At 53.1% G+C, this 24,498-nt stretch overlaps 1 protein-coding gene across 2 annotated transcripts in view; it reads right to left on the reverse strand.

Annotated features, from left to right (window-relative positions):
* The window catches only part of MAD1L1 (mitotic arrest deficient 1 like 1), a gene marked incomplete at its 5' end in the record, with an annotated part of 369,275 nt that overhangs the window by 57,675 nt on the left and 287,102 nt on the right, over window positions 1–24,498 (reverse strand). For both annotated transcript variants that reach the window (XM_079120677.1, XM_079120676.1), the window contains one exon: window positions 3,909–4,099. In XM_079120677.1, the coding sequence (XP_078976803.1) occupies window positions 3,909–4,099 (191 nt within the window). The remainder of the gene's footprint in view (window positions 1–3,908; window positions 4,100–24,498) is intronic.

Consider the following 24,498-nt stretch of genomic DNA (forward strand, 5'->3'; position numbering starts at 1 on the left):
ACCCAGGAGCACTCTACCTCTGAGCTATATTCCCAGTTGTTCCTTTCATTTTATTTCGATTTTGAGACAGATAAGTTGCCCAGGCTGGCCTTGAACTTGCAATCCTCTTGCCTTAACCTCCTGAGTAGCCAGATTATAGCATGTGCCACTATGTCCAGTTTCTGTTTATCTTTCCATTTTCTATCCAGTCTGCCCATTTGTCCAGATCTTATAAGTGCCTTCTCCATATTTGGGTCTTGACTGGCAAACAAAGGCTGCCATTAATGGCACCAGCATGGTCTCTCTCACCACTGAAATTAGTGTTCTGGAGGGTATGGTATGGCCAAAGACGACAGACCAGATGGGGCAGACCAGCTTTGGCATCCTGGTTAGACTTCCTACTGGAAGGTTGGACAGCCTCAAGCCGTCCTGTCCCTACCTAAGTGGGAACATTGCCAAAGGCTGCCCCACTGAGGCTCTGAGCAAGATCAGTGAGGTCTTGGCCCACAGAGAAGGCCTGGTGCCAGGGAGGCCTTGAAGGGACAAACACAGGCCATCTGGAAGTCCACAGAGACCATGGTGTTTCAGGCCTCTCCCAGGGGCTCTGTGTTGTCTATCAGGGGAGGAAGAAGGGCCAGGAACCCGTGGTGTGCAGACTCCAGTCCCTTCTGTCAGGCCTACTGGGGGCAAGGCCAGGTGAACTGCTATGAAGCTCTGCAAGGGTGGAGGGGCAGGACCCAGGTGTCAGCAGAGGCTGCACAGGGGTGAGAAGTATCTGTGGGCTGAGGCTGAGTCGGCCAGTGGGATCCCACCAATGACCTGAACCCTCACTGGGTCTCAGGGCTGGGCTTAAACCTCATGAGCATCGTCTCCTACAATCCTCCAAGTCTGAGCTTGTAATTATCCCCACTTGGCAGATGAGACAACTGAGATCAGAGAAGGTAAGTCACTTGGTTAGCCTTGGCCTCGTTATAGAACAGTCTGAGATTTAAGATGCTTCCAGAACAAAGTCTCCACAGCGAGACAGGTGTGCTAAGGTGAAGATAGGGGACATGGGAAGGGCACAGGGGAGTGGTAGAGGGACAGCAGCAGGCTGATGCAGGGAGTGAAGCTGTGGAGGAAAATGGGGTAGGAACCCAGGAGAGGGGAAGAAACGCCTCTCTGCCAGTGAGCCTCACGCTGTCTGCAGCGAGTGAGGTGGGCCACACGGGCCTGGGCAGGTAGGAGGCAGGGGTCCCATCCCTCATGGATGCCTCAGACCTCACAGTAGGAGGCAGCTGTCCTCTGAATCAAAGCACACAAGAATAGTCTGCAAAGCACTGGGCTTGGTGAAGGGACAAGGGGTTACGCAGTCCCCACTTCCCTGAGACAAGTTACCACATCCAGCTCCTTAACCATGATCATAGGACCCAGGCCAGCATGGCAAAACATGACCCTCACCAGGCCAGCATGGCAGCAGGCGACCTTCACCAGGCCAGCATGCAACAAAGCCCCTTATGAGGCCCTCTCCGTCTCCTGGAACCTGTACACATTCTGCAATGATTTTGGTGTCAGGCCCTGGGAGGACTCACAGCTGCCACACTGTTCTGCCTCACAACCCCCGGGGGTCAGCTGTGGATCTGGGCCTGCACTCCCTACTGGCCATCTTGGCATGGAGGTGCTGGGCTGTGCCGAACCTGGGTGGGGCCCAGGCTCCCAGAAGAGGTTGCCTCCAGTCTTAAGCCACCAGCTGGGGGAGATGGCCAGTGGCACACCCCATGGGGCCTCCTCTGCCCTCCAGCCATGGTGAGGGAGCTGCCTGTGGCCAGGAGTGGCTAGTGCCTGCTCCCAGGCTCAAGGTAAGTAGTCATTTGCTTCCCCATCAGCTGGGGCTGCACAGAGATCCCAAGTGCCCTGGGGTAGCTGGTGGGTGGAAAGAGGCAAGACAAGGAGGTATCAGGGACCTCAGCAGCCAACATAGGCCAGCAGTGTACCAGGACAGTGGGGACAGCATGGTCAGGCAGAGTCAGCGGGTGCTCCCACCCTTCCTTGCCTGTGTCCAGTGGAGACTGGGGCCACCAGCTGTGCAGGGTGTTGCAGTGGGCCTGGAGGGAAAGAGGTAGGACTCCTGAGCCTATGGGGACCAGAACCAGCTGCAACAGGGTGATGGGTCAGCACCCACATGCTCTCTCCTGTGAGAGCACCAAGATGCTAATGGCTGCCCTTTGGAGCAGGAGTCTGAGTGGATCGTGCTCTTCTGGATTTTCAAAAGTCTATAAATATGAGCTACTCTGGAATGTTTCCCAAGGTCTCCCTGGAGGCAGCTTTCGTAAGATCACAATCACTTCAGTCAAAGAATATCAAGAATCCAGTGAAAACTATTCCTCGTAATTTATAAATGTTGAGAAGTGATATGTTAAATGGCGGCTGCTCACAAGCACATCTTTATTTACCCAATCTTTTTAAAAGAGCACAAATTTCTACAATGCATTAAATTAAACACCCATCAGTGATCCTGAGTTATTCAAAAGTACACAGGATTATACAAAAGCAAAGACGTACATTTCTGATGGCTTATTTATCTAAAGACTTTCAGTGTTTGAATATTTATTTACTTACTCAAAGGTCTGAGAGTTTCAAGAAGTCTAAAAATGGATGAACATGATCTGAGAAGCCTAGGGGATCTAGAAGGCATATTGTGAAAATTGGGGACAGTGGGCTTCAGGCCTGGGTATGGCTCTGGCCACAGCAGGGGAGCAAAGCACAGAGGGGCAGCTGAAGGACAGCTGGGGGCAAGGAATGTGAGCGCCAGTCTAAATAAGATGAAGACAGGGAAGCTCTGCTTGTTTTCCATTAACTTCTGCTCCAAACACTCAGGCCACACTGGGGACAGGTTTTGAATAAAAATGAAAGTTGGTTCCTGCTTCTACAGACATGCAGAGACAGGCTGGCTGCTGGTGGCTAAACGGCCCAGCCGCACCACAGTGGAGCCTGTCTCTGCTGTCGTGTCCTCCCGCGGCCATGCCTGGTCAACCCTTCCTGAAACAGCTGGGAAGGCAGCACCATCTCCACGAATGGGAGGTGGGGTTGTCAGGCCAACGTCAGACCAGCCTTCGTCAAGCCAGGTTTCCAGCTGCCTGAGGTTGCATGGGGCCACCACTCTAAGGTCAACCCCATTCCTGTGGCTGGAACTGCTGCCTGAGGACATCTCAGCCTCATGCCTGTCTCAGCCCATGGATCTGGAAGCCCCAGCCACAAAACACATACAATTCCACCACACCACAATGCTCCCGTGGCAGGAGGGGTCCCTCCTGAGGGAGCCCTTGGCTCACCCTGTCATAGGCTGCACTGTGCACAGGACTCACACAGGCAACTAAGTACTTGGCCCACTGGCTGACCCCTCTGCTTGCAACCCCACCATTTGGGAACTCAGCCCTAGCTTCTCCAGCCAGCTGTAGAAGTTGGTCCCTTTGTCTAGCACGCAGGCACGGTCAGCTTTTCCTTTCTTCTTATGTGCCATGTTGACCTCTGGCTGAGGTCTGGCAGCTCTGAAGGTGCCAGCTCATCCACAATCACCTTAATCCTCTGGGAAGCTACTGTTTCTGGACAAACTCATGTGCCTCGGGGCCTCCAACCCACAGGATAGAGCCCAGGCGGAAACTGAGAGGGTAGCACAAAGAAAGGACAGGGCAAGGTCCAAAGCTGAAGAGTCATGTGGAGGTGGGCCTAGGGCTAGTAGACCCAGGGCTGAACAGAAAACGGCCAGCCTGTAAACCCCACTGCTCTGTAAACCCCACTGTCGTGAAACGAGACTGCTGTGGCTGAAGTACGATGCTGTTCACCAGGGGTAACAGTTTGATGTCCCTCCCAATGAGCAGGGAGGGCAGGCCCACCATGCCATGGAGAGCATGCTGTGGATGACGGGCTGCAGTTGCAGAGCAGAGGCCTACCTTGAAGATGAGGCAGTCAGTCTTGTGCTCAGCGTACTGGGAGGTGAGCCGGTACTGATTCTCCGTGGTGACATCTATCTGGTAGCCTGTCAGTGTATAGCAGACCTTGCGGAACTCTTGGATCTTGGTCTGGAAAACCTCCTTAAGCCGCTGGTTCTTCAGTTCGGCGCTCTCTACCTGCTTCCGTAGCTCTGCAAGAAGAGGGCAGGAGGGTGTGAACTCGCCATGGGCTGAAGATGTGACCCAGAGAAGGACAGGGACAGAGGGTAGTCAGGTGCAAGGACATGCCTCATACCCACCAGGGTCTCAGCTCTCTGGGGATGGCTGTGGTAGCACCATGTAAGCAAGAATCACTCTGTGCTCAGAAGAATTTGAATGAGGACAGATAATGATGAGTAGTCTGACCTGGTGGAACTCAGATAGTAACTGTATTACTCCAGCCCCTCTAAAGAAACTGGCTCTGAAGCCAGAAGTTGGAGCAGACATTCAGGTTTCAGCTCTCAGCTGACAGAATGACCGTGGGTAATACCCACAGTCACCCCAAGTCACTGTTAGGAAGTGTGGGGGGTTTGGTGGTGACTTTCAGCATGAGCAGATTCCAGGTGAGGATGTTCTGGAAAAGGAAGCACCAATAATCTAGGTCTGAATGGAAGGCTTGGATCCACCATGCACCCCTGGGTGATACCAACATTGGGAGGCGGCAGCCAGAGTCCTGACAGGCCTGAATGCCTGCCCCACATGAGTTAACACAGCAGACACAAGGCATGTGACAGGGCAGCCACGTGGAGGTTCGGGATCATTTCACCCCGGGGGGGAGGGGGGGCTCTGCGGAAGGGCCTAGGTGGGTTCCATGGCTTTGCTGTGGGAGGGCAGCCAACCCTGCCCGGGGCCCCCACCCCCCACGTGGCTCTGAGTAGACCATCTGGGCAGAGTCCCCACTTCCCGCCGTGGTTTACGGCTGCTTGGGGAGAAACGGGCTGTGCAAAGCCACCAGCAGGATGCACGGCTGCCATGAATCTCTCACCCAAGGTGCCTTTCGAGTAATTAAGCCTTGATTTATCCCCATTAATTACTGAGCCTGGCTCCACTTAAACACGTATGGAGTCGCCTCCAGAGCTGGCACTTCTGGATGTCCTGTCTAGGAAGCCCTGCAGGGCTGGGATCCCTGGGAGGGGGTGACCCCACTGGCAACAGGATTCTGAAGAAATTCCAAGGCCCAGAGTCAGCTAGACCTGGATAAGCCCTACCCTACTCTGCCTGTGGGTATTACCCATGGTGAGAGCTGAGGGTAGCCACCAGCCTCCCTCTGTTGGGACAGGGCTGAAAGCCCCTCCTCGGGCTGCATTAAGGCAAAGGGCAGCTAGCACCCCAGTTGGGCCACGGGAGAGGAAGTTAATGTTAGCCGTACTGCATAGCCAGAGGCCGAGGGAATTCTCCTCTGAGGAGTTGTATCCTAGGCAGTGCCCAGGGAAAAGGATGAGCCCGAAGACCAGAGAAGTGAGAGAAAAGGTACAAGTCCAAGCACCTGTCCACCAGTTCAGAGCCAAAAGAAGCATGAAGGAGTCCATGCCCTATAGTACTACAGGTCCAGGCCATGGTTTAAGGAGTCACGTGGGTGGGGAAGGGCAACCTGCCTCCCAGAAGAGGCAAGTAGAAAGCAGAAGCCCTTGTGTGGCAGGCAAAGGAAACCGGGAATGCAGGGAGGGCTGGGCTTCCCTCCTGGCTCTACCATCTCCGTGCCCCACCCTCACTGGGTGACACAGGTGTGTGGCTGCCCTCAGACATCATCTTGAGCATCTAGCCAGGTCACATGCTGGAGGCTGCTGAGCGCCGACAGTGCAGGACTTGTGAAGATCCACACTGATGGTGCACTCTGCCCCCTCAATGTCGCACCCACAAATTCATTTTACTGCCATGTTGCTGTGATGTGGAGACAAATGTGTTCCTGGTTTCACAAATTGAGGCTCAAAGAACTTTACCACCTGGCTGCAAACATGAGGGGCTTAGCAGGGCTGTTGCTGACTTCACTGGCTCTCACACTCTAGAACACATAGCTTGCTAGGAAGTCCATGCCCTGAGAGAGGTACCCTGGTACCAGGGGCTGGGGTAAGAAGCATGCGGCATGACAAAACCCAGTCTGTCCACCTGTGGGGCTGTGGCCATCTGCCCGCCTGGCCACTGGCTCTGCCCTGGCTGCTCCTCCATTCATCATCTGGTGCAGAGGCCTTGGCGGACACCATTATGTACAGCCAAGAGCCCCTCCAACACGAAGAAGCTCAGAGTCCTTGATTAATCGAGTGATCAGACTATGAAATCAAAAGGTTAATTGGCAGCTCTGACCCCAATATTCTTTCCTGTGTCCCTCAGCCAGTCCTCCCTAGGGTGGAGCCATCAGCAGGAGGGAAGCTTATACAGAAAGAAAAACTCACTGCCCATGCTTCACAGATGATATTTCAGTCCTGTCAGGGACTACACCACCTTTAATCTATCTCAGACATCCAAAGGGAAAATTAAATCTAGTAATAAACGCACCTGACCTTGGAGAAGGAAATAGCCCCCTTTGGTGCAGTTCACAGACCCTGGAGTCAGGTTGGGCTCAGATCCGCATGAGGCCCATCCATACCTACGTCTGGTCAATGTATGTCCCAGGATGGAAGGAGGTGAGCGAGGAGAGGAGGTGCATGCTCCAGGCACTGGCCACATGCCAGGCACCTGTGGTCTGTGACCACAAACAAGGCAGGACTTGATCACCCTGGCCAGTTATAGGGGAAGCCACTTCTCCACGTCAAAGGAGCCTGATCAACATGCCAGGCCTAGTGGGGGGGGCACAGCTTTCAGGTGAGGCCCACCTCAGTGGGCAGGTCCAGGGAGGGAAACCTGTGAGTGATCACTCCATTTGGGGCACTGCAAAGTCAGTGTTTTGACCTCCCTGTTATTCTTGTAGTTCAATGGCTTACATAAACGCGAATGAATAATTCACACATTGGTCTGGATTAAATAAATAAAAGATGGGTTTCCACCTTGGAAACGTCACTGCTCTCTTGCCCATGGCTCTCATGCAGGCTCTTTCTGAAAGACTGGGAGCGAGGCTTCCTCTGGGCTGGGTTTCATGGGCCCTGGACACAGGCACTGGACAGGCTCTTCCCAGGCCCAGAAGCCAGGAGGCCAGAGGCCCCTGTCCACAGAGACCCCAACTCCTGGAGTGCAATGACAACACATGCTAGCATGCAGGGCTGGAAGTGTAGCCTGATCAGAGTCTGCCAAAAGCCAGGGTGCCCCTGCATCTAGCGACCTCAGGCCTCCAAGGATATGTGCATACCATAGCCACATGCTGTGCTGAGACCAAAATGCAGACACCTGGGACTAAGACTCTTGGCACTGGCAGCCTCATTGTGGGGAGCCCCTTTCCTCCCAGCCTCCCAGGCCCAAGTCCACCCTCCATGAGGAAGCTGCTGAGGCCCTGAGTCAGGCCACTCTCCCACTCCATGTTTAACCTCTCCTGCCCTTGAATCCCGGGCTGTAGCCATGCTATGACCAGGTGAAAGTGCCATGAATTCCATCCTCCTCCTGCCCTAGACACTGTTCCCCATGTTTCTGTGCCCAGCACCTTGGGCACCAAGTACCAGACACCTTCCAGATACCCCCCAGCCTCCCAGGCAGGCTGCCTACTCCTTCCCCTCCTACTGAACTTCACCGGGACAGGACTAGCTCTCAGCAAGTCCTGGTGAGGACAGCAGAGGAACAAGTGTGGCAGGTGACAAATGGGGTCTGAAGAGAGGGATGTGACTACTCGTCCAGAGCCCAAAGCTAGGCATAGGGGTGGCAGCGGCTGTGCAGAACAAGATGGGCTGCCACAGGGGTCTTGGGGCATGCCAGGCCTGGCTCCTGAGCTCTGCCCTCTGCTACTTGCCCTCTTGTGCAAGTTCAGCCTGGGTCTGCTGGCTGTCCCCAGCTTCATCCACAGAGGCTACAGGATGGCTCTAACCTGCCACCTCTGCATCTTAGCCCAACACCTGGCTCCTCCTGGAATTGCAGAAGATAGCTGTGAAAGTTCTGTGGGAAGGACACAGGACAAAAATAACCTGCACTCTGTCAGATAAAGGCTAGCAGGGAAGAGCGCTCCTGCCTGAGAGTGGAGATGTCGGGATAAAGGAGCATTTACAGGCTCAAATCTCTGGAGATCCGGCGCACTGCCTGAAATTTGGAGAATGGCTGATGCTTGTGGGGCAGGTGGCAAGTGCAAGGCAGGCAGGTGCAGGGACACAGTGGTGATGAGACCAGACAGAAGATGGTCACAGGGCTCGTGGCCACCAACATCCTCATGTCATCTGCTGGCAAAGTACAGGAGTCAGGAGCAGTGCGACACAGGTGTGCTGTCCTTGACCCTCATACTTGCCTGCACCTGGCTGCTTTCACTGTGGCCCTGGGCTGCACCAGCAGCGGCCCCTCCAGCTCCTGTGAAGCCCATGGGACCGCTGGCCATTCTGACAGTCTGGGGAGGAGAGGAAAGCCCGGCACTCTCCTCTCTTGGGTGCTGAGGACCACATGAACAAGACAGATGCAGAGACCCTTCTGAAGATTGAAATGGCCCTCAGGAGACACTCCACAGACAACTTGTCCACTTCCCTCCCTTCCAGGGGTCCCAGACTGGTCAGACCAAGTGGACCATGGTCAGCTAGGGGGCGTGGAGTGTCGGGTGCTGGTGGCATGCTGCTGCTGGATCTGGGCTGCAACCTTGCTGACTGCTCTGCAGTGATCTGCTGTGAGATGGCTGGGTGCTGGTCTGGGGTGCCCTCTGTCAGGGGAGGCCTCCAGCACTCAGCCCCATGCATTCTATGACCCCCACCAGGGGCCTCTCAAGGAATGCTCCCACCCAGGGGGTTGGTCCTACTCATGGCTGCACTCCCAGGAGGATTTTGGACAGAACCCTACAGAATGAAATGATCCCAGACAATGGGCAGAAAACCTCCAGCGGTGGTCACTGAGCTCTGAGCAGGCTCTTCACCATTGGCCCTTGCAGCAGCTGGACCAGGGGTCCACATTCATCCCCCAGTGTGCACGAAGACCCCAGATGTCCAGACAAAATTTGCACATGACTAGAGAATGCTCCCCCTTCCCCAGCGAACTCTTACACCTTCCAGCTTTCAAACCACATTGCCCCCTCACTGTGTGTCTGCAGGATCCGCTTTATTTCCTTCATAGGAAAAAAGCCTTAGCTTAGTGCTTAGTGTAAAAAGTCTTAGCTTAGTGTTTACACTGCGATGGGTCTGTGTGTCTTTGCTGTACCCACAATGCACCCCAAGGAGCCTGGGCCATGGATGGGCTCGGTGAGCACTGAGTGAGTAAAGAAAGAAACTGCCATTTCCCCCTAAAGCCCGTCTGTCGCCCCGAGAAGAGTGTTACAGTCTAAGCAAAGCCTGGGCACTCGTGGGCTCTCCCTCTGACATGGCGTGGGGCACTGTGCTCGTGCTCCTCTCTCTGGTGTGCCATGGAGGAAGCAGCAGCACCGCCCCCACACTAGCACCAGGGGCAGAGGCACTGAGGGAACCAGAAGATCAAAGTGGGCGATGAGTGGACAAGGACTTGACAGACCTGGGACAGTAGGAGGCTCACAGTCTCGGAGGGTGGGAAGGCCAATTCCAATGTGAACATACAATGTGGCCAAGCCTGGGGGCCTGGGGACGTGACAAGGCACAGGGCAGATGGAGCTGGCACCAACCGAGCCTGAGGGTCTGCAGAGAGGCCTCCCAGAGAGAAGAGTGTGTTTGTTTCAGGGCACTGGCTGGGCCAAAGGAAGGTGCTGTGGTGGGTGCTAAGGACTAACCCTGCTGCTGATTCCAGAAGGGGCTCTAGGTTCACACCACAGAAGTCCCAGAGGTCCCCAGGGACCTCCACTGCTGCCTTCCAGTCTCCACTTCAGCAGTTTTCTTCCTGGGATGCCAACTATTATGGTTTGGATCTGTAAAGTCCCACATTCAGCAATGTCCAGAGGTGGGACTTTAAGGAGATGGATGGATCATGAAGGCGCTGACTTCATCATAGGATTAATCCACCAGGATGAAATGGTCAATGGGAGGTGGAGGAAACTGTAGAGGTGGGACTTAGTTAGAGGAAGCAGGTCATTAGGGTGGGTTGGGTGGGTGGTGGTGCCCTGGCAGGGTTGGTTCCTGGTCCTTCTCCCTCTCTTTCTTTTTCCTGGTTGTCATGAACTCAGCAGCCTTCCTTGGCCACATGTTCTACCATGATGTTCCACTTTACCTCAAGCCCAAAGTAATGGTGCCAGTCAACTATCAACTGATGAAACCTCTCAAACCAGGAACACAAATAAAGCTTTCCTCTAAGTTTTTTTCTGTCGGGTATTTTGGTCACAGTGATGAAAAGATGACTAACACAAAGAACTGCAAGGTGCTCACAAGGGACAATGTGTGGAAGGAGCCTATGAGCTACCAGCCAGGCGCCATACCCTTGCCTGCTCGGTAACCATGAAGGTATTGGCAGCCCAACCAGCCCCGGAGACACCCACTCAGATGTCACATCCCCTGTTCCAAAAGAGAAATAAACAGGACAGAGGAGGAAGACTTCTGATATGAAGAGCAGAAACAAAACAGTTTAAAAAACACCACACAACCCGCACGGTTGGGTACAGTGGGGCACGACTATAATCCCAGTTGCTTGGGAGGCTGAGGCAGGAGGATCATAAGTTCAAAGCCAGCCTTAGCAACTAAGCAAGGACTTAGGCAACTCAGCAAGACCTAGAGAGAAACCTGAGCCACGATGATGCTGTTGACGGGAACAAGAACACACTGTCACAGACGTGGAACAGCTTGAGAGAGGAATCACAGGGTAGAGAGGAGGGAATCTCCCATAAAGTGCCCCCCAAAACATCAGAGGCAGAAAACAAGAAGAAATAAGGAAGGGGTTCTGAGAGACCAATATCCAAGTAATAGGAATTTTATAAGAAGAGATTGCAGGACACAGGAAGGAAGAAGTCACAGGGAATCGTCAGGCAAGTCAGAACCGAGGGGCGGGCATCTCCAGGCTCACTGACGCCCAGCATGGTGAACACCAGTGTAACTGGCCCACTTTAGGCTTTGAATATAGTCCTTGCAGCTCTTCCACTGTAACTTATTTTTTAAATGGATATGTTTCTTTTTCTTTTTCTCTCCTTTCCCCTCCCTAATCTTGGGGGAAACAGGATGCCTTTCTTCCCCATCCCAGGCAGAGTTTTATGTCCTGCAGCACACATCCACCACAGGGATGAAGTCTGACTTCTAGATGGCACCAAGAGATTTAAGAAAGGACTATCCCAAACTTACAAGTGATTTCTAACTCCAGACCCAGAACATGTGGAATGGAGCCTTTGAATCACCTCTTAAACACCCACTGTTCTCCCTAATGGGGAGAATCACAGTCCCTGGGACAGAAGTCCCCTGTGTTTCTCCTTTGCTAGCAAAGCATTAAAACCTCTTTTACCTTTTCCTCAAAACTTTGTCTTCATTATTGGATTGGTATGGGGACAAGGACTGAGCTTTTGGGAACACAGGGCTGGGTCAGGCAGAGCAATAGACACCTTGGGACATGGGGACACGGACACGGACACAGACACACCTCCCAAGAGAACACACGCACAACTCCCATGGAGTTGGGAAGCTGGGCAGGTGTCTGGTTCTCAATTACAGCATAGGGCACATACACTGCAGGGGCCAGGCAAGTCTAGGCTACACAGGGCACCTCAGAGGGCCCTGTTTGTCCTTAGCTCTACCCCCCCCCAAAATGCAAATGAGGAGGGAGGTGGAGGAGGGAGGGAGACCCAGGAAACACCCAGCAGAGGGCCAGGAAGTGTGGGGTAAGTGCCCACAGGTAGCCAGGACCCTCACAATCCTCACCTGAGTTGGATCAGTTCTGACCTTGGGAAAAGGGCCCCAAGAGGGCACGGCCGAGGAGAAGAATCCAGGGCAGAGTTGACAGATGGCCTGCCATGTCTCGAAGCACTGAGAGGAATCTAAGAACTCCTCCAAAAACTTCCAGAAGGAACTATGTGTCAATGCGGGAAATCAAGCAAATGAAAGAAAACTGTACATTCTAGGACACCCACCCCTCTAACATCAGGTAGGAAAGACCACCAGGACAACCTCAGGCCATTATGTGCACACCCCATGAGGTCACGGCATTGCAAAGACTCAGCACTGATTCCTCTGAAGCTGCCTCGCAGCTTGTAGAAAGGGAGGGCACGAAGCACATAGTGTGTGCACAGGCGTCGTGTGAGTACGCGTGCATGTGTGCACACATGCATGCTCATGCTGGAGAGAGAACAAAAGCCTTACTTCTGCCAAAAGGTCAAAACGGGGGCAAAGCTGGTTTGCTGAGAATTGATCTGGGTGCACTGAGCACAGGTTTGGGGAGAGCAGCAGACATCACCTGTCCTGTGGGTCTGTGGCAGCATGTGATTTCTTATCACATGGACACTCAAGGAAAGATAATCTTAACATAAATGGGACCATGCTGGAGAGAAGATGGGCTTCCATGCACTGGAAAGACCCTCGCAACAAAACTGGGAGGAGGGCTGAGGAACACAGCTCAGTGGTAAAGCACTTGCCTAGCATGCCTGAGGCCCTGGGTTCAATGCCCATCACATTAAAAAAATAAAACAAACAACAATAAAGACTGGCAGGAGATGCTCATGTCCATCTTTGCTATGGCTGAAGTTCTCTATTAGAGGATGCGTGGACCACAGGCTAAAATGGGCTTCCATGTGAGAGGACATGTGAGGATGCTCAGGTACCAGGAATGGCTCAGGGTCACACTAGCACTTCCTGCCCTATGGAGGGACCCAGCCCGCCCTGCCAAGAGTCCCCCATGCTCTCCATGCTCCCACTCTCTTACCTGCCCACAGGCAGATGCCACAAGGAGGATGTGGCCCCTCCAGCGCCTGCAGGCTGACCACCCCAGGCACCTGAGCAGCTCCTTCTTAAGAGACTGAAAGCAGCTTTAGAAATGTCCCTTTGGGGATTTGGGACAGAGCCATTTTTCTTTCTGAAAAAGTGAATAAAATCCACTTAACCAATGCTGGGATTTTCAGGCTTTGAAGAAGCCACAAACAGGACTAATACTTCGCCATCAAAAAAAGCCATCCAAGTCCAGGCTGAGCAAGGAAGCTGTTCTGAACTTGGCACCTGCCTGGCCTCGCCAAAGAGCAGCATGGCCAGAGAAGAGGGTGTGGCCTGGGCTCCCCACCTGGCTATTCACCTGGGTGTCTACTTTCTATGGCTCTCTCCTTTGAGGATTCCCTGATGAGCACCAGCCACAGAAAGGCTGTGGCCTGTGGTGGCAGCAGGGCAGGCCAGCTGGGCTTTCTCCTAGATCCAGTGGGCTGGTCAGAGATGAGGTTTGTCTTTGCAAAGTTGTGAACACATGAAGAAAGGAAGCACCTCTGATTTACCCAGGTGGGCAGGACCTGCCTCATGAGTACAGGGCACAGGCTGACAGCTGGGGTGGGTGATGCGGAGGCCCCTACATCAAGTCCCAGCCTGAATTTAGATGAGAGAGGTTGAGGCTGTCCCCATGTGCTGCTTCCAGGTTGAGGCAGGGTCAGAGGCCTGAGGAGTCCCCAAGGCAAAGGTTTTGGGACTCCAGCAGGCACCAGGAGGTGCTGGCCCGACTCAGACCCAAAGACAAGCTGCACGCTTCCAGGGGCTGAATTATTCATGTCTTGCTAACTTCTAAACTATTCCAGTTTTACATTTTTAAATATTTAATAATTAGGCATCAAATATTTATGCAATTTTATTAGCAGCTGTGGAAGGCAGGCACTGTGTGGTGATGCTGAGGTCCTCAGCCTTTTCTGGTGGCTGTCTGGGGAGTGGCAGGGAGCTGTCCCAGTGGGCTGGCTGAGGCCCATTGGGCCTGCCATAGATGCAATCCTACAGGACACCACACAAAGCAAGGCCGAGTCACTGCCTGAATGTGACACAGAGTATCAGAAGCTGTGTGCCTGCCCCAGGTCCAACCTTCAGGGCATGAGCCTGAGTGGGTGGCAGACATGACTGCATGTGCTTGTGCCCTCTGGAATGCCCCTCACTGCACCCACCCTGAACAGTGCTAGGTAGGGTGGTTGTTCTAAGACAGAGCCACCATGTCCCTAGGCACCATGGGGAATGGGGAATGGGCTGGGTGGTTTCGACTCTGCTGGCACTAGAGGCCCCAAGACTCAGTCTCCATCACAAGCCTATGTTCCCCTGCTGGGCCGGAAATTGCACGTTTTTCACCAAAGAGGAGACACTCGCCCTGGAATTACATGCAGATGAGCAGCTCGTGTGCCCACCGCCTGGCTGCTGGCAGACACCCCCTGGGTAAGCTCTGTGCGGCTTTCAAACAGGGCATCTCTGTGTGATTAACTGCTCACTCTAGCAAGCAGCTTGTCACCCTGCACAAAAATGATCTGAAAAGACACCAGCAATTACAGCCCACCAGATTACGGGGTGGGAGAGCCCTGGGGTGACAAGCGGGTGCTGATATCATATTCGCAGGAAGACTCCCTCCCCCATCTCCCAGGATGGCCCCGCGGGCGCCAGGCATCACAGCCCCCACAGTATCTTCAGCAGAGGGCAACCAGATGAGCCCTGGGGAAGAAGCCAGTAGCCCGTGGTGTGTGTGTGGAGCCTCCGCTGACCAGGCATGGGACAGACACTACACCACCTGATGAACATATGGAGACAGGCTTCATAACACAAGGTGTGCTCAGTATCACCTATCCCAGGCACAGATGGGCTAGGTCTTCAGGGCAGGCTGGTCACAGTGACTCTATGATGTGCCAGCCAGACCACAGGCCACCTCAGCAGTCCCAGGTGAGGGGTCTTGCAAACATCTGCTAGAAGCCAGGCAACAGGGCCACAGATGGTGCCACCCAGATGCCACCAAGGCCTGGGCTCAGAAAGGTACCTGGTCCAGCCAGGAGCAGGGCTCTGGCTGCCCAGGTGGTGTTGCCTGCATAGACCTCAGTGCCACTGGATCTCATATTATGGCTTTAACTGTTGACCTATCTGCCAGGCCTTCCTCCATCACAGCACCCTCCCCAGGGAAAGCCACACCTGCTGGGCAGTTGGGCAGCAGGTACCTGGCAGAGGCTTGTCAGTGATGGTAAAGGGCGTCATGCGTGTTGCCCTCTTGTGCTCTGCAACCAACTGAGGAGAATCCTGCGCTCCCTCCATGTTATAAACAGGATATGGAGGGCTAGAGAGGTTGGGAGCCAGCTGCCTGCAGCCCCATTTGGGACTGAACTCTGGGTCTAGAGCTGGAACCCTTCACCACAGAACCTCCACCTGGCTGTGAGCACAGCCCCACAGGGCCTCAGTCTCATCCCCACCCTACACCAGCTCCTGGACCTGGGACCATAAGGGCTTTGTTTGGGCACATCAGCCACTGCAGGTGCCCACAACCTTGACAGGTTGTCGTCTCCTATAACTCTAGGAGCACCTCAGTTCTAACTGCCCAACCCCCACTTCCAGCAGGGGCAACTGCTACCCACCCCTACCTGGAACCCAGTGCCACCATTCCTACCAGTGACTGCAGTTGCCAGCTCCCTAGTCACCCACAAACCCCAAACCAAGTTGCCCAGACACCTGTAAATCAGCATCAGTACCCACTGAGCACTGGGTCCTGAGCTCAGCTGCCACCCTCCACTGTCCTGCCACTGCTACTGTCCTTGCCAGAGTCTACCTACTCCTCCTCAGAGGTCCCCGTGGGTCCCCTTCCTCCCATTCAGGGCAAAACTCAGTCCTTGAGGACTGATGGCCCTCTTCACGGGAAGGCTTTCCTCAGTGCCACACTGCAGGCAGCAGGTGCACCTGATGTGCACTCTCAGGGCATCTAATCCTCACTCTTGCTGCCACAGCATGGCCTCAACTTTTGCCTACTACCAGGGGATAACATGCAAACTTCAACACCCAGCTCTATGTCACTGCTGAAAGCCTTCCCTCCTGACCTTCCTGGTCCCTCTGCACCCGAGTTGGGTTTGCATCTCTGGAGGGTGCACATGCCTCCCCTGGCCAGAGCCTGCTTCTTTTGCTATGCAAGTCCCTTGAGGCAGGGACAGCACCTCAGTTACCAAACCCCAACCCCAATACATACACATTGCCTGGGAACCAGGGCCCTGGAACAGGGACCATTAGCAGTGAAAAGCAGGACAGCTCTCCTTGGAAGCTTGTTTGGGGGTTGTTGGTCTGCAGTGACCTGTGGCCCCACTTGAGGTTTCTTAACATGCAAGCTGTGGGATGGGATTCGAGAGCACCGGGCAAAGGAAAGTCTAGGTCGGAAGCAAGTCCTGGATGACAGGAGGGCACAAGCTGTGGAGCCGCCATGCTCTGCATGAGATCTCGGGCGCAGCAGCCATGAGTTTTGCAGCACATGCACCTCCTTTCCAGCCCTGGCTGGCTGGGCTATGAGCTGTTGTCTGTCCCAAGGCTGTTCCAGAAGGCAAGTTGAACGTATCAGCTTCTGTCTGGGGACTGTGAAGGGGTAGAATCTTCAGGGAAGTTGCCAACAGGAGTAGACAAGAAGAGAGGGCAAAGGTCAGAGATGAATCACAGTCAGGGTGAGGCTACGAGCCAGAGCCAGAAGTGGGTGTGAAGAATAATTCCACGGCCAGTGAAGAAGCTGCTGGCTGCAACCTGGAGGGTAGAGACACCATCCCCTGGAGGGTGAGGGCACCGTGGGCTCTAGCAGCTCCTCTTCTGGGCACAGCAGCCCATCTACACTGCCTGCAAGCCTCATCGGCATGTCAGGCCATGCTTGTGCCATAGAGGTGACAGAGCTACCTGGTCGCACACCCAAGGGTGAACTGCACTACCCTTCCAGGGATCTCCTTGAGGATGCTCAGGGGTCTCACTGAACAGCTCTGGGAGTTCTGGGCTGCCTTCTGGGGGCAAATCTGGGAAGGTCATCTTTGGCCAGGGTGAGCAGAGGGTCTTGGAACCTAGGGAGAAACCATGGCTCAATCACGCGGCCACACGGCTGCCTCACAACAGAAGGCTGCCACCCACAGTTGTGGGGAGAACAGAGCTCTCAGCTCTTGGAATCTCTAAGGTGCAACTGATCCATGACCTCAGTGCTGTCCTTACGCCAATGTCCCGAAGAGCTGAAGCAAAGGCTCCAAGTGCTGGTGCCAAGTCTGAACAGCAGTGCGCACGCTCATGCGTGGCTACCAAGAAGGGTGAGGCAAGCACTGTCACCAATCCCACCTGACCTGCCCAGGCTCAGAGGGGATGTGGTTCAGAGGGCTCCTGGCACAGAGTTCACAGAGAGCCTGCCATCCATTCCTGCATATGAGGGGCTGGACAGGGGGGCTAAGAAGCTCCCCTGAAAATGTACATCATGGCTTCAAGGGGAGTGGTGGAGAGCCAGTGAGGGTCCTCAGTGTCCTTAAGGGGCAATCCCTGAAGCCCATTCCCTCTGAGTCCTACAGGTTCCAGGTACACTGGTCACATGGGCAGGTATCCAGACCCCAGTGGGATAGACATAAGCTTAGTACTCACTCTCCAGAGCCAGAAATGCTCCAAGGACAGAACTGTACACACCTATATCACAGCATAAAGTACACCAGATGCAAGCAGAGAACACAGCAGTTTAATCCATTTCCAGAAGCTTCTTTCTATAGACCAGCCCAGCAGGCAGCTTGCCAAGAGCAGACTGGGGCAGACTGGCACCCTGCAGCCTGCTGGTTAGGGCAGAAGCTCTGATGGAGCCACTGGGCAGAAACAGTGAGAGCAGTGAGTTGCGTCACATCCACCGAGCTGGAGACGCATTTATGTGAGGCTAGGTGCTCTCGATGCGCTCTGCATGCTGGATGTATTATTAATTTCTGACAGTGGGCTTACAGAAACTAATTCCCTGGAAGGCGAGCTCCCTTTGAGGAGGGGAAACCTTTTCAGAGCTCATCTTTTATTGACTCAGTCGTTTTGGAGTCAATCTGTCTGCTTTTGGCAAGACAAGAGTTTTAAATCTTCTTTCCTCCTCCTCGAGACGTAGCAGTCTATTAAACCCGCTAATGCATGCAGTGGCCTTGGACTTGAGATGTAACCAGTTCTTCAGAGAGCAGATTAAAGAAGAGGCCATAACACTGGTTCAGCAGTTGGAGCAGCCCAGAGAGAAGGCTCTGGAAGGAGGACAAGGCCAAGGATTTGCTGGGTGGGGCAATGAAAGGAAACTCAAAGGGGCCTTAGTTCTGGGCCAAGGACCCCTCAGGTTTCCCCAGGCAGAGCAGGAGTGCAGGGGTAAGGAGCATATCCCAGTGCACACAGCCAGCCTGGAGAAGGGACGGGGTGTCCCAGCAGAATCTGAGGTGTGACACAGTCACCTCCAGGAGAAAGCAGCAACAAGATCGTCCTGCTACCACTGGCCTGGAGGTAGCTGTAGCAACCAGGGGTCCATGTGGGGTCAGCAGTTCAGGACCTCACAGGGAGCTCCAGGCTGGAGGAGAGGATGGAGAACCCTGGCTAATAATGAATGAGCCTGTTTCATAATTTCCAATTGCTCAGTGAGGCGGGCAGAGCAGGTCCTATGATGGCCTCCAAGGCCAAGCTCACAGAGGAGAGGTGACAGACAGAGTACATGGAGCAGGACAAAGCCAGGGTTGGAGTGGAGGTCTCCCAGATTCTGCAAAGTAGAACAGGAGTGGAGTTCCCTTGACCCAGGGGTCCCCAACTAGGGAACGCTCCTTCCAGTCTTTCTGCACCTGTGTTTCAGTAAGCCCCACCTGATGCTCTAGAGCAGAAGCAGGCTCTGCGTCCTGTAGCCTGTTACAGTGAAGAAGGGAGGTATGAGGCCCAGGGCTGGCATATGAACCCAGCTCTGCCTCCTCCCCACAGCAGGCCCTCCCCTCCCCTTCTCTGGGCCATCTTTGTTACACCACAGCAAAGGATCTGGCTGCATTTTGTCTATGCTCTACACTTTGTGGGAGGCTGAGGATGGACTAGTTTATTTGGAGGAGGACATTTCAAGGCAGCATAGGATTCAGGCTGTGGGATCCTTTTAGCCAAATTTACAGCAAGAATCAGAAGCAAAGAGAAGCAGAGCAAGAAGACTTGGAAAATTTGCAGCTTGGCCAGAAAAGGAGTGTGTGTAAAGGTACTTTCAAGGAGGACACAATTGCTAGCACCTTAGAAGCTAAATGCTTTGCACCAGGAGATAGGAAGGATGCCTCAAGGGCATTTCAGAAATCGACAAGGACACTGTCATCACAGGCTCGGAGATGCAAAAATGCAAATTTGTTTTCAAAGACTTTTCAGGACAGAACTTTCAGAAAAGAGATTCAGGGTGCCTTGTGCACCCAGGACTGCCTAGGGAATTGCTTCTCATGTTCAGCTGCAACTCACTCAGAGGCTGCTGCGGCCCTGGTTCAAGCAGACCCAGGTGAGTCTCCTGCTGGTGATGTATTTGGTATCATTCCTGTGATACTGGTTTTGCAAGCAAGAAGAATGCAAGAGTTATAAGAACACAGTAACTTCCACTGAGATCTCAAAAGAAAGCTTGGGAGACAGGCAGGGTGCTACAGGCTCCGAGTGAGAGTGAAGGTCAAGGTGCAATGAGACCCCAGGAAGGAAGAGATGCCAGGAATGTGAAATGCACTAGTCAAGGGAAGCTGCAGACAGCATGCAACATCAGCCAGGGAGCGAGAGGGAGAGAAGAAGAAAAGGCGGGGGTGGAGAGAGAGAGAGAGAGATGAACATGGGCAGGCCATGGCCAGAAAGGCCACAGGGGCACAGCTGCCCAAGCCCTTTGGGGCTCACATCATGCTACCACTTGATGGACATGCGGCTACAGGATTCGCTGTTTATCCTGCTGGGTTCTGGTCTTGCTTTGGGTTGGTCCTTCCAATTTTCCTACTCCTTCCTTTAAGAACAGAAATGTTTGTCCTGTGCCTACCCCACTATCATATCCTGGAAATACAGAACTTATTTCTTGATTTCTTACAGGGCCTCACAGCTGAGTTTGCTTAGAATCTGAGGGAACTTTGGATGTGAGCTGTAGGGACAGTCAATTCTGAGGGCTCCTGAGGACTGAATGGAATGCTTTTTGCACTGTGAGATGGCAGGACCCTCTGGGGCAGGGAGGAAGCTATGGTTTGGATCTTGAACATCCTCCCTCAAGCCCTAAAGGCTGATACTATGAAATGGAGGAACTTAGAGAGGCAGAACCTCGCAAGAGGCACCCAGAGCACTGGAGGAGCACCCTGGAAGAGGACTGTAGGATTCTGGTCCATTTTTCTCTCTTTGTGCTTCCTGGTTTATGTGGTGAGTGGTTTTACTCTGCTACATGCACCTATCACAGGCCCAAAGTGTCAGGGCCAGTCATAGATGGGAACTTCCAAAACTATGAGTCAAAATAAGCCTTTCCCTTTAATATTCGATCATTTCAGGTATTTCATTATAGTGACAGAAAGCTGACTTCTGGGTGGATGGTCATCTTGCCTGGGGCAGAGGTTTTTATCTGTCTGTCCACTCCCCACCCATAGTCCGAGATCACAGGGGAGGCAGGCACATGTATCTCAGTGCTCACTTGTGCAGTGGCACATGGTGACTAAGTGTATCTGAAGTCCCAGGCACTAGGCTGCTCCTAGTGGGGCCTCAGTAAATGTTGCTGCCATGACCTGGCCGGAGAATTCAATTCTAGTACTAGACACCCAAAGTACAACAAAGGGAAACAAACAGAAAACAAAGTAAGCAAAAGAGGGAGCATTTCAGAAGGTGAAATAAAGAAAAAAGGAGCTGAGGAGTGGATGGGATATTAGGCAAGGAGAGGGCCAGGGCAGCCCTCACTGAGAAGATGACCCAGACAACTTGAGGGAAATCACGGAATGAGCATGTGGCTGCCCAGGGACAGGCTGGAGTCTGGTTCAAGTCATCTTATCAGGAAAGTTAATTGTGGAGATTAGTTGGAACTGATGTAGAGACAAGCAAATATATTCTCAGAACAGAACAGTGACTCTACAACAAAACTTGAACCATGAATCAATGATCAAGAAAGCAGTCACAGCAGTTCAATGATCGGAAGGCCAATTTTGCCATCAAATGGTTCTGGAACAACTGAATCACTTCATGAAGGGAAACGAAACTTGCCTCCATCTTTTTGCCATATCCAAAATTAACTCGATGAGGATCACGATCTAAATGTAAAGGTTTCTGGGAAAAATGTGGGCGACTGCAACACTGGGTAAGCAAAGATTTCTTAGGACAAAGCACTAACCACCAAAGGAAAAGCTGATAAATTACACTTCATCAAAATTAAAAACGTTGCTTATCAAAAGAAAGCATTAAGAAAATGATTAGAAGACAAACAATCCAATTAAAAACTGGGCAAAGATTTAAGCAGACATCTCACTGAAGAAGATATATGAATGGCTAATAAGCAATAAAATGTGCTCAACATCATTAGTCATTAGGGAAATACAACCACAATAAGACACCACTTTACACCCATTAGAATGGCTATAATCAAAAAGACAGATAATGACGAATGTTAGGTAGGATGGGAAGCATCAGGAACCCTCATAAGGGAAATAAAAGAGGCTGCAGTCGCTTTTGGAAACAATTAGGCAGTTTCTTAAAAAGATAAACACAAATTTACCATGTAATTCCACCTCACCCCCAGAAGAAATGAAAACAAAGGTCCAAAGACATGTCCAAAGAGCCTTAGCACTCCACAGCAGACAGAAGTGGAAACAAACCAAGGTCCACCAAGTGAAAAATGGATAAATAGAATGTCTTCCATCTTGTACAGTGAAATATTATTTGGCCATACAAGGAAATCAGCATTGTCATGCTACAACATGGTTGAACCTTGAAAACACTGCGCTCAGTGAAAGAAGCCCAAACAAGGGTAAGATTCCACTGATAGGAAATGTTCAAAAAAGGCAAATCAACAAAGATGAAAGATGAGTGACTGACTGGGACTGTGAGAAGGAACAGAGGTGGACTGCAAATTGGAGTGTGGAATCCTGGGAGATGGAACATTCTAAAATAAGACTGTAGTGATGGCTCACAGCATTGCATATTTATGAATAATTGCTGAACTACACACTTAAAACTGAGAGTTCAGTTTTTAAACATGGTAATTCTATAAAGCAAAGAGCTATCCAAATGGAGGTGGGGCAATATGTGAACTGCTCCTCAAAATGCAGCTCAGTACACAGCCAGTTGAGTGCTGTGCATCAATCACGTATGATGCACCGAACCCGAGGAGGCCGAGCAGAGAGCATGTGGTCAGCCTGAGTGCTGTGACCTGATAGATGGCTCGACACAGTCATGGCACCATCTTTCTCCCTTCCATGGTTCCCCCTCCCTGCTCTCCATGGCGGGACTCCCAGGGCCTTCCTTAGGGCAGGGGGAAACCCCACTTTCCAGGACAGGGTGCCCCAGGCCATCTTCAGGGCAGAGGTGGGGGTCCCATTCCCTTAGGACTCTTCAGTGTCTCAGGGGCCCAGTCACCTCACCAGGAGCCCTGCCCTCTACATCAAGGACCCCAGGCAAGGCAGAAACCTTGCTTTGTCCTGTTCACAGGCTTTGAGGGCCTGGTGCCAGGCCATCCTCAGGAACAGAAGTTAGACAGAGCAGGCTGAATGGGTCAATGTGGGTGTCCTGGGGAGGGCTGCTGCTGGACTGTCATGGTCACTTGTATGCCAGGGGCTCTTCCAGCTTCAGTTGCCGTACTCTTTGGGGTACAGATCACTGTGACATGGTTAAGGAGTCTGAAGACTAAAGGCTCATGTGAGTTTCATGAAGCCCCCATTGTGGGGCAGGTCACCATCCAAAGATAAAAGACCAAAATGCTGGTGGTGACTGGCCAAGTCCTGGCCACACTGGTAAGCCAGGCCTCAGTAATTTACCTCTCCCTCCCACAGGGACGCTGGCCAACCCAAGTTGAAGAGACACCACTGCGAGGCCACTGAGAGCTCCTGGCTGTGCCTCTCTCTACCTGTCCACTGGGCCTGGACGCGGCCACTGCCTGCTAGCGGGAAGGTCCTTGGCTGTCATGCTCCGTCAGGACCAGGGGTTCCAGGGCAAACACTTGTTCACTGTCAGGCACTAAAGAGTTTCCACTTCAATTAGCGGTTAAATGAAGTCATACAGAAATCCCTAATTGGGTACTTGGCTTGAGTTACCCAGCAAAGTTTACAGACATGCCAGGAGGAAAAGGAAAATAAGCCACAGTTAAGACAGCCTGTTCTCTCCAGCTGGTGTGCACAAGGTGGCTACTCAGCAGTCTCTGGCCACAGACACCTCCTGGATTCAGACACCACAAGGACCACAGGGTCCAGGCAGAGGCAGGCTCTGACCTCAGCCGTGGGGTAATCAGAACCAGAAATAATGAAGCACGGGGCTCAATCTCAAATGCCCTAGGAACTGAGGGAGGGCTAGTCACCTCAGTGGGTCAGTTTGGTGAGGCAGCAAGTGATATAGGAAGGTGACACACCATTGTGGGGCTTGTCCTGGGGCTCCAGAGGAGGTCTGGGGGACACAGGTGGGGCTGCCCCTGCTCTGGAAGAGGAGCCAGAGGGATAGAGGCCTTGACGTCTGACAGCCTGAAGACACAGTGCCCAAGAGGGTGCCCACTTGAGAGGAGGCAGGCAGAAGGACTGCTTCCACCAGGTCTGGCAGGGCAGGACCTGGACTACGCTGAGACCCACTGAGGCAGCCAGACTCTCCCAAGAACATTCTCCTTGCCCTGGGATGGCAAAGCCTCTAGCTCTCACTGCATGACGCTCCAGCTGGCCTCCAGAGCACAGTGAGATGGGCTGGGTGGGGGCATGGAGAGAGGGGCCCTGATCCTGTTGGGTGCTACCTGAGGTGTAACCTCATCTTCTGCAACCCAAATTCTGGGCTCTCGTGGTGTAGCAACCTCCCCTCACAGATCGGCTCCTCCACCTCTGCCTTGTCTACGGCACCATCCTGCTCTGACCCACCTGTTTGTCCTCCACTCTGCAGTCCCAGTCACCTTTCAACAGAGAGGACACTTGCAGCCTTGGATGTGCCCCAGTACCTCGTCATCATCTGTGCTAGAGTCACCTCTGCATCCCCAGGACCATTCCAGCAGCATGCCCTTCCCACAGCTTTGCTGAGTCCTGACAGTGCTTCAGATTCTAGACTCGCCTCATGGAGCTGTTCCCTCAATAACCCACATTCTGGGTGGCAGCAATTCAGGGTCTACCTCCCGCACTGGCCTGAGAGCTCTGAGGCCTTCCTGGACCAGAACACCAAGGTACCTAGTCAGCAAGCCAGGTGGGCAAAGCTGAGGAGAGTTGTGGCCTGCTTGGCCTCTGGAGAGGACATTGTGTTGATAAAGTCTTGTCTGCAAGTTCTGGGCTGTTCTGGCCAGCAGAATGTGTCCCTTGTGCCCAGGGGCCCATGGCCTGCGCTGACCCCAGCCGGGGTGATGCTTCCTCCCATTGCTTGTGCTGGGTAGTCTGCAGAACTTGTCTGCCTGCCCCCTTACCCTCAGCACCTGACCAGGATGGACTCACCATCCACTTCAGGAGGGGAAGTCAAAGTCCCAAGAGGCGAGAGCCCAGCCATTATGTGGTAGGACTTCCATTCACACC

The sequence above is a fragment of the Sciurus vulgaris genome (assembly GCF_902686455.1).
Source record: "Sciurus vulgaris genome assembly, chromosome: 18".
Lineage (NCBI taxonomy): Eukaryota > Metazoa > Chordata > Mammalia > Rodentia > Sciuridae > Sciurus > Sciurus vulgaris.